We start from the raw sequence: 12,195 nt of genomic DNA, 5'->3' as shown, positions 1-12,195 counted from the left end.
CTGTGGAGTAATGGCAGCAGATACGAATTCATGTTGGCAAACTTTTTGCCACGTCTCAGCATCGCTTATTTAGGGGAACTTAGCAATGCTAATGTTGAGCTTAGTCTGCATGAAAAATGCCGTTCAGAAGGCAGAATTTTTATCATTGTATTCGGCATGACATATCGTTATATATGTTTCTTTTGTCATAGCCATAATGCATAAATTGACTCTTAAGTCGACTCATCGTTATAACCGATATATTGTTATGAGTGGACTGTACTGTAGCATTAAAGCTTTAATTTGTTAAATGACTCTAAAGGTGCGCAAGAATGCTGAGAAATGTGTGATTTGAATCACACTTTCATGTGTGATTTATAAGAATGTTTGATTTGCATGTTCGATGTATGCTGTATGTGCGAGTGAAAGCGTGCGAGGGAAGCCGCACGGCCGGATGCTGAATGTGCGAGTGAAAGCGTGCGAGGGAAGCCGCGCGGCCGTATGCTGAATGTGCGAGTGAAAGCGTGCGAGGGGAGCCGACGACCTAAAGCCCCTTGATCTTGAAAGTAGCGACACTCTCCTCCGCGCGCGCGCGCTTTCCTCCTCAATTTTCCTTGCCCGCCGGCTGCGCGCGCTGCGCACCGGCACGCTATTGCGCCTGGGCTCCCGTGGACGATCCGCAGAATTCGATGGAGGCGCATTATTTTGGGCAGTTGCGCGCCCCAGTGGCGTAGAATATTTTGAAAAATGGTGATACAGCATGGAGAATGCTGAAGGCAACGTTTATGATGAGGTTGGTTTCATCTTAAAGCCGTATGACTGACACACGTTGATGTAAAAGGAGCTTTGAGGCGAGTTCTATACTCCAGTTATTTTTTCTGCCACATGATACACTGCTTGACTTCGTGCATCTGATCTAGTATTGCTTGTGGCAAATCGCTCTGTGTTTGGCAGTTTTTTCTTGCATTTTCTTGCACCGCAGGTATTATATCCAGCTTGCCTTCGTATAATGAATTACTGGCGAGTGCATCGTCGATCCATGTGTTTGTCTCAATGTCAAAGTAGCTCTTTCGCTGTGGTTTCTGCATTGAATAGGACGGTTGCGCAATTTCTGTGCGATGAAGCGATGTCGGCAACCACTCATCGCCCACAATAACAGTAGCTGAGGTAAGGTATTTACAGATTATTCTTTAGGCGTCGGTGTCAATGAAGCTTAAAAAATACTCGGTATACCTATGGGAAAAGGCATTCTATATTTTTAGGCAAAAGAAACGCCTCTGGATAAGGTATTTTGATAGTTCACACCGACATACCGTTAAATTATGTAGTAGGATAGTTAAAATTGTGATTTTGATTAGCGGGGGGCCCTATTGCCGACGCATTGTATAGATTGCGGGCAAGCATGCGGTGGCGACAGGCTCTGCATAAAGTATCATAATTTCGTTGGCTGCGTCATTAAGCCACCGAGATCATTATTGCTGAAATTATTAGAGGCGGGACAAGGAGAAAGCAGCAGCAATCACTTACTACTGTCAGTTCGAGGTTCATGCCGCTGTCGAGGGGGCTTCCTGTGCTTCACGACAGGTCGGTGGGAGAAAATTGTTGGAACTGCGTTGAGCTATAGCTTTTTTTTTCCAAGTTCTTGTAATATGCGCGGCTCAAATTGGTCTTCAGTGCAATGTAGCTAGAACATTTATCGAAGAGTTAATCACTCAGGCAGGATGAATAAAACGCCCTTTATACAAGTACAAGTGCCTAATACACTGCAGTGGTAACCATTATTGCCTACATAATATTTCCTGCATTGCTACATTACCCGCCGGGGTGGCTCAGTCAGCTAAGGCGTTGCGCTGCTGAGCACAAGGTTGCGGGATCGAATCCCGGCCCCGGCGGCCGCATTTCGATGGAGGCGAAATGCAAAAACGCCCGTGTGCTTGCGTTGTAGTGCACGTTAAAGAACCCCAGGTGGTCAAAATTAACCCGGAGCCCTCCACTACGGCGTGCCTCATAATCAGAACTGGTTTTGGCACGTAAACCCAAGAAAGAAGAAGAAGATGCATTGCTACATCATAACCATAATCATTATTTATTGCTCAACTTCGTAATCAAAGCGCATTGATACAATGACATCGGCTCGAGTTACATGGATGGAAAAGGTTTACCCACAGAACAAAACCGAAGAAAGGTGATTTAAACGCATTCGCTATTAAAGCAAAAATTCCCGGCCTCCACCTAGAAGTCGATATCAACAGCAAGGGTGCGCGATCATGTGAACACCTCCTGCACATTGCCTGTATCCTGAGACAACCACATAATAATCGTCACCCACTCACGCATGCATGGCAGCCCAGTTCAAAGCTAATTCAAGAACTGAAAAAGATCACCAGGTGTCCTTAGCTATCGCCTAAGAGACTCGAATGCGAGTCTTGTAAAATCTACTGTAATTCACCTTAATCCACACTAATCCACCTTCACGCACCTTATTCGACCTTAACCCACTCTAACCCTCCTTAATACACCTTGATAGAACTTAATCCACCTCAATGCACCCTAATCGTCCTAATCCACATTATTCAACCTTAAACCACCCTAATCCTCCTTAATACACTTTAATCGACCTTAATCCATCTTAATCTTCCTTCATGCACGTTATACACGTTAATCCACCCTAATCCTCCTTATTATATCTTGATCCACCCTAAACCACCCTAATTCAGCTTAATCCTCCTAATCGACCCTAGCCCTCCTTATTTAACCTTAATCCCCCTTAATCAACTTTAAACACCTTAATACAATCGTTAATCAGTCATGAATTTACTTTGCTAATCATTAATTTATTATACACGGCTGGACATGATTTGACTCGCTTCTGGCCTTCATTAGGTCACGTTACTTTCTGTACCTCAAACGCTCACCTTGAAACATATCCAACTAAGGGTCTCGCCTTAAAATGTGGACTAGCTGGCGCTCATCACCTGCAATACCACGGGTATACTTGCCCCTATTTTTGGGGGGCCCTGCATTGATCGTATTTGTGGCTGACACACACATCGAAGTAAGCTGTAATAGCTCCTCTACAGGCTGCTATTTCGATTTTCAGTAAAACAGGCAACGGATCCTAACAATCACGAAAAAGTGCGATCGAGAGGCTGTATCTTCGGGTATATCTGTTCAGTGGAAAGCAGAATCTATAGTGCTGCATTTCCGATTGAATAAGAGTTGACGACGTGCGAGTTGGTGGAGTCCCAGTAGAATATTCAGCATTCTGAGGAGAACCCCATTTTATGCAACGTACAAATTGCCGCAGCAAAAACGCAAATGAGCAGGCCGGAAGAATTGAAAAAATGCAGCATTGGAGATGCTTTGATACGAGCAATAAGAAAGGCGCCTTACCTCGCAAACAACACTGTTTCTTGTCGGGACAAAGTTCTTCCGGCCAATGTTGTGCAGCCACTGCTTCTTGCGCTTTCCTTGCGGTATCGTAAAAACTGCATAGCCATCATCACGCTTCTTGCTGCAGTTATATGCGCAGCAGCACGGCATAGCGCCAGCAGACAGTGCTCGAAACAGCGTGCAATGTTAGCGCGCGACATTCTCTATACGCCGAGCCAGCCGAGCTGAGGCACAAAATGGCGCGAACGAAAAAGCAAAACACAAGCAAAACGCAAGCTCCGCTCGTTTCCAAGCGCAACGGCAGGGAGACCAATCATCGTGCAGGAAAACGCGCCCAAGGCCGTCTGTCGCGGAGGGGACTCGCAAGGGGCGAGGAGGAGGCGAGGAGGTCGCGCGCCGGCGGCAAAGTACAAAGAGTGGCGGTACTTTCCTACATCAAGGACTCGACCGCGTCTCGCGCGCGAAAGAAAAGCAGCGAGGAAGCGCGCCTCCTTCCGTTGCGCTCGAGGGCACCAGCGAGGGGGGGGGGGGGTAGCGGGCAGCGTTGTGCTCTGGCATCATACTCCGCGGCGCGGCGTGCGCGCGGTCCCGCGGGCCGTATCTTGAAAGCGATCTGCGTGGGGGCAGATTCTAGGCGGTGTAGGTGCGTCGGCGGCTCGTGGCTTTGTGCGTGCTGCGTGTTCTCGGCGCTCAGTTTGGGTTTGAAGCGATAGACAACAGCACGAAGGTCACTTCGCTCGCTTCTGCAGCGGCGCTTAACTGCGCGTGTCCGCGCTCATCGAGTGTGATGTGTTCATGTTTGCCTGTGGGCGCTGACACCATGTTTGTTAATTAGTTAAGGGGGACATGGGTTGTGGAGATTATGTCCTGCATCTTATGGCCAATTCTGATGAAAATAATCAGGCTTGCTTAGTTTTTCGTGCTGATTTCAAATATGCAATAATTTTTCTTGTAGGTCCATTTGTTCAGAAGATACACAAATCTGTCGCTCTATTGTTTCAGGAGACAATGAGAAAAAGACTGCTCAGTAGAAAGTGAATATTATTTCATAGCTAGATACTATAATATGCAATAAATGCAATGCTGCAAAAAAGTTTTCAAATTAAATAATAATTAGCCATTTTGCAGGTGATCAAATTTATTTCCTTGTCCTATGGCTACCACAACAAAAGAAAATTAATAAATTAAAAATATACATCTGCAGAAATTTGAAATTCTGCTCTCAGCACTTTGTAATATGCAGATTAGGCTTTCTGCTAAGGAAAGAATTATTGCTCTAGCTGTTCTAGATCATGAGATATCACTCCGACAATCTGGTGAAGTCACCCAAAACAAGTTTTGAGAAAAGCGAGAAAACATGCAAAACCTTTTTATTTGCAAATTTACAGCTGGAACAGCTCAGTAGGCAGCAGAAATGTAGTCCTGCTGACTTCCAGCCCCTGTGTGCCGCTTTTTCGGGGACTGGCGCAAGTTTTCTGTTGCTTTGAGCACGTTCAGTTCGGTGTAAAGTTCGCGAATCGACCGCGCGCAGTTGCTCGTCAGATTACGCGCCGCGCGATCGTCCGCGGGCGTCAGCTTCGCCTTCACGTAGCTCTGCCACGTTTTCGTGTGAAGAGCCCGACGGCTGATGTCCATCACGAGAAAATGTCATTGAACGCGGTCTGTCGGTTGCCCGTTGCCTGCATGGCACGCGTAGCCAAAACGTTCACAGCAAAGGAGTTCATTCGCTCGGCACTATCAACGCGCGGCGAGCTCGACACCGACGTAGTCTCTCCATAGTTAGCGCACATAAAACGCAGGTTACAGCGAGTCCGTATTCCCGCTCGTCTCGGACGATTTCGAAATAACCACTGCAGTTTTTGCACGTCGCAAACGTTAATAAAGTGTTCACTGCACTCAAATCCACAATCGTAAACGTAGTCCCATCAGCCGGGCGAAGTGCATCGTTGGTACTGTCACCCACGAACTCGCGTTCCTCTCCGTCGCTGGAGCGGAAGATAACGCCGATAGATTCGCTTTGGCTTTCGCCGCTTCCTCCTTCAGCTCGGAGGGTTGCCGGTAGATCGTATCTTGCCGCGAGTGAAGGTCGAAGGCTTGGCGGCAGACGGACTCTGAATCGCAGCAGCCGCTGCGGTCGTTAGGCCTACCGTTGCTGCATCGACGATTTGGGCATCAAACGCTGAGGTTGTGGCGTCCTGGTCGTTTTGCGGCGTCGAGCAGCGCACTTTGCAGTTTTCGATGAGCGTCCGTCGCACTTTTTTAGCACCAAACTTGTGCCGTGTGCGAAATTTGCGCACCGTTTTCGACAAACGCGGCACGCTTTCTCGCTGACACTGGGGCAAGATGGCGCGTCTCAATGCGCGTCTCGAAGCGCGCAGCAGACGATGGCCATGCCGTTCCGCCAATTGGGAGGCAAGCTCAAGTCACGTGTGCCAAGTGCCGAATAGGAGAGCGTTTTAGTACCTTTTTTTGGCGCGCAGTTTTTAAGTGGCCAATAGCTGAATGGGGCCCGTTCTGGCGAGAATTTGAAGGCAAAAAGCGGCTCTTTCAAATGAGACCAAGATGTCCGCGCTAGCACACGTGGAAGAGCAGTGCGCGTTTTGGAAAATGTGCCGTTTCAGCGTCAGTTTAGCCTGAAATTCAGCTAGTACATGTCGTATAAGGCATCATTGCGGCTAAAATATTGACATTATCGGTATGAAATTAACAATATAGGTGCAATAATAGCTGTACATTCCAACAATGCAATTTTAAAAAATCGAGTTTTTTCGCGATTTTTGGTCGCCACAACCCGTGTCCCCCCTTAATAACCGAATGTTTACAAGTTTATACAGACGATGAAACTACTATTCTTACTTGTATAGCTCATCGCAATCGATATTTCGGCTGTCGGGCGAACTACTTTTTGTCGCACGTAAGAATTAAAACAATATTGTGTGCAGTTCAACACTACTCCCATTTCTCTATTTTTCCTGTTTCCTGGCTCTTGCGTTTCCCGCTCTTACGTTTTTTTTTTACGGTCCCCGTGAAAAACGTAACAGCAGGGTTCTACTGTAGTATAAAAAAAAAACGTTGGTGACCGAAATTTTAGGCGCAGTAAAGTCTCATCCGATTTCTCGGTGTATGCATGGTGTCGAAAACGTGGCGACCGCAGACCAAGTTGCCACCATTCGAGTGTTGCCCGTGCCCTCACTTTCATTATCAAGGTGGTTTCTCTGCTATCCATGTGCTGTACAGCCATTGCAATGCATTTTATTGACTCTGCACCAAACCACAACTTTGGTCGCCAGCGAGGCGTGCTGGTTAGACCTAGCCGGCGAGGGTGTCGGCAGCATGCCATCGCGGGAAGCTCGCCCTTGATATGTTCGTACCCGTAGACTACATAGAGACTATGCATGAGATCACATGCACGGGCTGAATTGACAGCAACGCGTACGAAGCGGAGTTTGGTTCCTCGGTCGATCAGCTGCAGTAACTACTGCAAATGCCTACCAAGTTTGCATGTGCGCACACTGGTACAAGCGGCGGAAGTTCACAAGTGTATATAAAGCCTAATATAGCTCCAAACTAAATTTGTGGAACACTGCTTAAACTGACAGTGTCGCACGTGCGATATCTGCACTTCACGATGCGCATCGCGACAGCTGCACAGAAACTGAAGCTGCGTTCAGTGCAAAGCGCACCACTGACAAATAGCTGAGCAAAAGGCTTTTCCGTTGCCTAGGCAAACGCTGCGTGCCCGCATCGTGCTGCCATTCGCTCTGCGTCTGATGCTCCTCCTCCCCCTCGTTGCTCTCCTCTCCCATCGGCGGGTGCACCTCATTGAGAAGCGTGCTTGCTACTGCGCTTGTCGAAGGGATTTTCCCGCGGAAGCTGCATTATAACCAGTATTTCGGCTTGCCCGGCTGTAAGCGGTATGCGTTATATATGAAGTTCTATGGGAGGGTAAACGGGAGTCCGAAAAGGTAGCGTTGTAGCCAGTTCTGCACTATAAATGGTTATGTTATAAGTGGTCTAAGCTTTATATGCCTGCTTCGACCATGTGCAGCAGTGGTTATGCTTTGTCGTATGAACATGACACTGGTATTAAATGATACCTCGTCATGCTGAGAATATGTAGCAGTAATCGGCAGCAAAGGATATAATAAAAAACGAATGTAAGTACAGTGGAACCTTAATTATACGTCCCTCGGTTATGCGACGACCCCCATTTTACGACGAATTGGTTTGGTCCTGGCAAAACCCCCATATAAATAATGCATTAATAACCTCAATTATATGACGAAAGTTTACGCCGACCCGCCTCGTACGACTCTTTGGTACCGTCTGTGGAAAAAAAAAAGTTCTAAGCAGACGCATGCTGGCACTTAAGTACACTGCAGGTGGCTGATAATGGGTGTGCAATATCGTATTACCCGAATGTAACGCGACCGTGAGTGTAACGCGAGGGGCGACTTTCCAGACACGTGAAATAAATTAAATAAAACCTCTAATGTAACGCGAAATGAACGGAAAAAGAAATGGTACATTTATTCAAGGAATCGCAAAATTCAGAAACATTCTCTTCTCTCATCGTCGTCTGAAGAGGAGATGGAGCTTTCCTTGGCGGTATTCTCGGGTGATCACTGTAACGAAATTTCGGGTGGCTCGGCACAGAAACCGTCCCCGACAAGTGTTTCTGGCGCTGTCCTAAGCTCGCAATCAGCGCCAAGAGAGCTGTCAGCAGTATACTTCGAGGGTGCCGGCACACTCTAGTGCCGGGGCGAGCCGAGTCTCGCGAAAGTGAATCTGCAAAAGTGATCGCCCGAGAATTGTCATCTTCCGTGCTGTCGAGGTTGTTTGAGATTTAAGTACTTAATAAAAGAGAGCATGATCATTTCGTTCGGGGACAGTACCAGGCCTCGCATTTAAAGTGGTCCTGCCACTGCAGTGTCTCACCATCTGCAAATCGTCGACTCCTTGACGGCAATACAATACACCGAGCCACGGCAGACTTTCCCAGCTGCTCTGCCATCAAAATTGCTCGTCTCTCGAAGCGGCCGTCATACCGAATGCGCTGCGTCGCCATAACGTCGCGAAGGAACGGAGTCGAAGCGCAAAAGGCCGTAGGGTATTTCAGCATCGTAACCAGTCACAAGCACAGAGTAAACAGGGTCAAGTTCTAACTTTGGTCGACTTGTCTATGGGTTGGATTGAGATGTAAATTACAGTTTGGCAACGTAACGCTAAAAATCGCGGGATTTACGATATTGTTATAAAATCCTAAATTTTGCTGTTAATTGAATGTACCGCGAGGGTCGAGTTCAAGCAACGAAAATCATGAAAAGAAAACTTGCGTTACAATCGAGTAAATATGGTATATGCTAGTGTAGTGCAGGCGGGTGCCACCCGCGGCAGAGTTCCACTACGCCAGCAAAAAGTAGACGCTCATACAGTTTAGCATCTGGCACAGTTAGCCTACCGGTGGCATTGAGCCACTTTGGCGCGACCGACGCGGGAATAGAACATGGTCTATATCACGCCAAAGCCACTAGACCAGAGTGCACCACGTGCAGCTTGGCTGGCTGGCAGCATGCTAGCCTAGAGTTCAGGTGCACTGAAGAGAGCATGCCGAGTTTGTGCCTTCACCAAACGAAAACGCGCTTGCTCGCCGCGCACTTGCAACAGCTGATCTTTGCGCTGCTGTGGGCCACGTTCAACGCTCCAACTATACAGGGGACAAATTTTGGGCGATTCTGCCGTTGCTGGTGTGACGTATCCGATTTCAGTGGCCACTGCCTGGCACGCAGACAATGGCAGACTATAAAGACCCCTGAGGGATTCGTAACGGAAACATGCCGCCACATTGTAAGATGGCTGTCAGCGCTGAAGGGAGGAAATGCAAGTGTGCTGAGGCTGCGTGTGTTCGACGGGCCAGTGAGGCTGCCGACGTGCATTAAGCACGTGCCAGCCATGCAAAGAAGACTGCTGAAGCTCGTGAGACCTATCTCGCCGAAGCGCATGATTCGTACCGTACCCGCAAAGAGCCGTAGGACAAGTGTTTTGGGGCGGAAGAGAGTCGCCCAGCACGAGGCTGCTGAGACTTGTGAAGAATACGAGTGTCTCCTAAGTTGCCGGAAGGCCAAGGAGACCCGATGGGCATCATCGTAATTGTGCATGAAGTATGATGCGATTACGATATTTAATTAAGTGAATAATAATCACGATAAAGAGACATGATAGAGCCATATGATTTTAAAAATGTTAAGCTTGGAGGATGTTTGCCACACATGCCGACTTGTGGTGCCTCGAGGAGAGGACAGGAGAGAGACATCCCATTGTAAAACGCACAATGAAGTGTATTTATATAAGAACGCAGAGAACACACATCAGCGTAGCACAATCCTACACTGCCGATACTAAAAATACCGAGTTCTTACGCGAGGAAGTGTGAAGCGCAGCCTTAGAGTCAATAAAGAGAAAAGGTCCGATGGCTTTCACGCTACGTCACTTTGCGTAGACTCAAGGGCAGGCAGGTGCGGTGTTGAATGTGCTGCAGGTGCAGGAGCTGGCTGTGGCTTCCGATGGCCCAGGGTGTGTCGGTAGTAGCAGTTGAGGGGGGGCGCCGACGACGCGTACCGGGGCCACCGATCAGGCCTTCCTAGTAGATGGCCCAGGCACCCACACTCGCCCGGGGACTGGTGTACAGCGGTCGTCGCTCGCGCAACCGGCCTCGATCTTGGCAGCGGGTCCCTGGTAGCACTGGAAAGCCAGGCGGCCTCGGACCTTGCTTGTGCTCAACAGTGCCTGGCTGGCTGGCTTGGAGGGCTGTGGAATCCTCAGCGATGTCCGTGGCTGGTGGCCGCCCTTCTCCTTCTCGAGACTACTTCTTTTTGGGCCCACGCTTCGCACACGTTGTCCAATCCTAACACAAAGTGCCGTCGAAGCACCACGAAGCCATCCCTGATTAGCCCATTCCATGCGCACGCACACGTGGCCTGATCACGGTGCCACTGTTGTATTTTCAAAAGTTGTAATTGCCTTGACGGGGCGACCGGAACGGCTGAGGGCACGGAGCGCCACAGAGTACTTCCTTCGAGAGTGCTTCCTTTGACGGGGACCAAACGTAGACTGACGTTTATTTCAACAGATGGAAAGCGGGACACGGCGCAGTACGCTTACAAGGTTGAACGCGGCGTGGCGTGGCACTAGTGGTCACAACAATCCAAAACTGAAACTGAGGATATAACAGCCATCCATTGCTGTACTTTGTCGTCTTCATGTCCCTTACTGGACCACGCACACACGCATGTCGCCTAATCGCGATAGTACGCATGGACGCTTTATTGTCGTCATCATTGCGACACTATTCTTTGTTCCACATGGCCACACACTGTAGTTTCGGCATTTCCTTTTTCACTCACTATAGTAATCAACATTTAATTATAGAATCATTTGAGCAACGATGTACGTCGACCTTGTCTTCTTTAGCGTTGACACTTGGTGGGTACTGTCCTTTTCTCGTGGAGGAACCTCGGCAGAAGATTTGTGCAAGGCAACTTCCGTGCAGGTCTTATGGGAGGGCATTGCACGAAACCGTCTCTTGTGGGAACATCCTTTTCAAAGAACCATAAAATTAGACTTGTCTGAAGCAAGCAGTCTGCTCAAGTGGATTAAGTGTCTGCATATGTGTCAAGGGCAAGGAAGGGGATTTCTTGAACATTGTGACCAATGCCATGTTGATGACTGTGAATTTACTTTTGCCAGGTCTACAGAAACAGGAAGTGGAGACCTATTCTAAGCTGCGATCTCATTCCCGGTGACATTGTGTCTATAGGTGAGTCTCTGAACCAAATTTGGCGCTCTTGCATGCTCAATGTTTTCACTGCAGCATTGTTTTGAGTGCTCCATAGCGATGGCCGACAATGGCATACTCTCATGGCTGGCTTCACTAGTGCTATGTTACAAAGCCACACGTACCAAATGTGGCATTAATAGGCGCACCACATTTTCTGGCCAGGCACTGGCTTGGACAAAAACAGACTGACACACATGTGCGCAATTTGTTTGCTCTTGCATTTTGTGGCATTTTGCAGTGCATGTAGTTAGATACAACAGCCTTACTGGGCTGTTTTCGTCTAAATCGCCATATGTACATTTTCCAGGAAAGGAATGGTGGTGCCATCTATGGTCAACAATGACAGACGGCATCACTGTTCCCCTTTCCTGAGAAAAAAAAATCTACTTTTCCCATCTTGTGACACATACTTCTGATCAAATGTAAATGTTCTTTGTTGTCAAGACTTGAGTGTGTTTATCTGCGTATGAGAACAACCTCAGCATTGTTGTGTATTTATTCCATTTTTACCTTTCCCATGGATTGAGCAGTGTATTGTATTTGTTATTAATATTTGCTTAGTTCAAATGTGCAAGAGATGACTTGTTACTTGTTTATGTCGCTCTGGTTGCATGCGATACAAATACAGCGGTTGGTTGTATTTGATATTGTTGATATTGTGATAAGTGTTGATATTCAAGAGAGCAATGAATTGGGCTAGTTGGTGGTTGTTTATAGTTACTTTTTGCACAGTGTACCTAATGACGAGGACCACAACTACGAATGGTGCACAAACTCAAAACTGGTTTATTCATATCTCGTGATGTGTCATATAAAGGTTAAGAATAGGCGAAGGGAATGGCCCAAAGAACAAGGAAAATACCCAAGGAAACCAAGCTAAACCACAACCGCCGATGCCTCCGTGAGCCAGTTATACATAATAAGATTAGTGTTTATCATCCTGTAGCAATGTGATTTCCGCTTGCATGAGCTGTAATGAAGGCGTG

General features: G+C 47.8%; 1 protein-coding gene across 1 annotated transcript in view; it reads left to right on the top strand.

Moving 5' to 3' along the window:
- Window positions 1-12,195, top strand: part of LOC119435584 (endoplasmic reticulum transmembrane helix translocase) — a 51,990-nt gene that overhangs the window by 16,296 nt on the left and 23,499 nt on the right. Inside the window, exon 3 of the mRNA XM_037702385.2 lies at window positions 11,119-11,188. Coding sequence (XP_037558313.2) covers window positions 11,119-11,188 — 70 coding nt within the window. The remainder of the gene's footprint in view (window positions 1-11,118; window positions 11,189-12,195) is intronic.

This window comes from Dermacentor silvarum, unplaced genomic scaffold (assembly GCF_013339745.2).
Source record: "Dermacentor silvarum isolate Dsil-2018 unplaced genomic scaffold, BIME_Dsil_1.4 Seq804, whole genome shotgun sequence".
In the NCBI taxonomy this organism is placed as follows: domain Eukaryota; kingdom Metazoa; phylum Arthropoda; class Arachnida; order Ixodida; family Ixodidae; genus Dermacentor; species Dermacentor silvarum.
The sequence above is the reverse complement of the archived record's forward strand: the minus strand, read 5'-3'. Positions and strand labels throughout refer to the sequence as shown.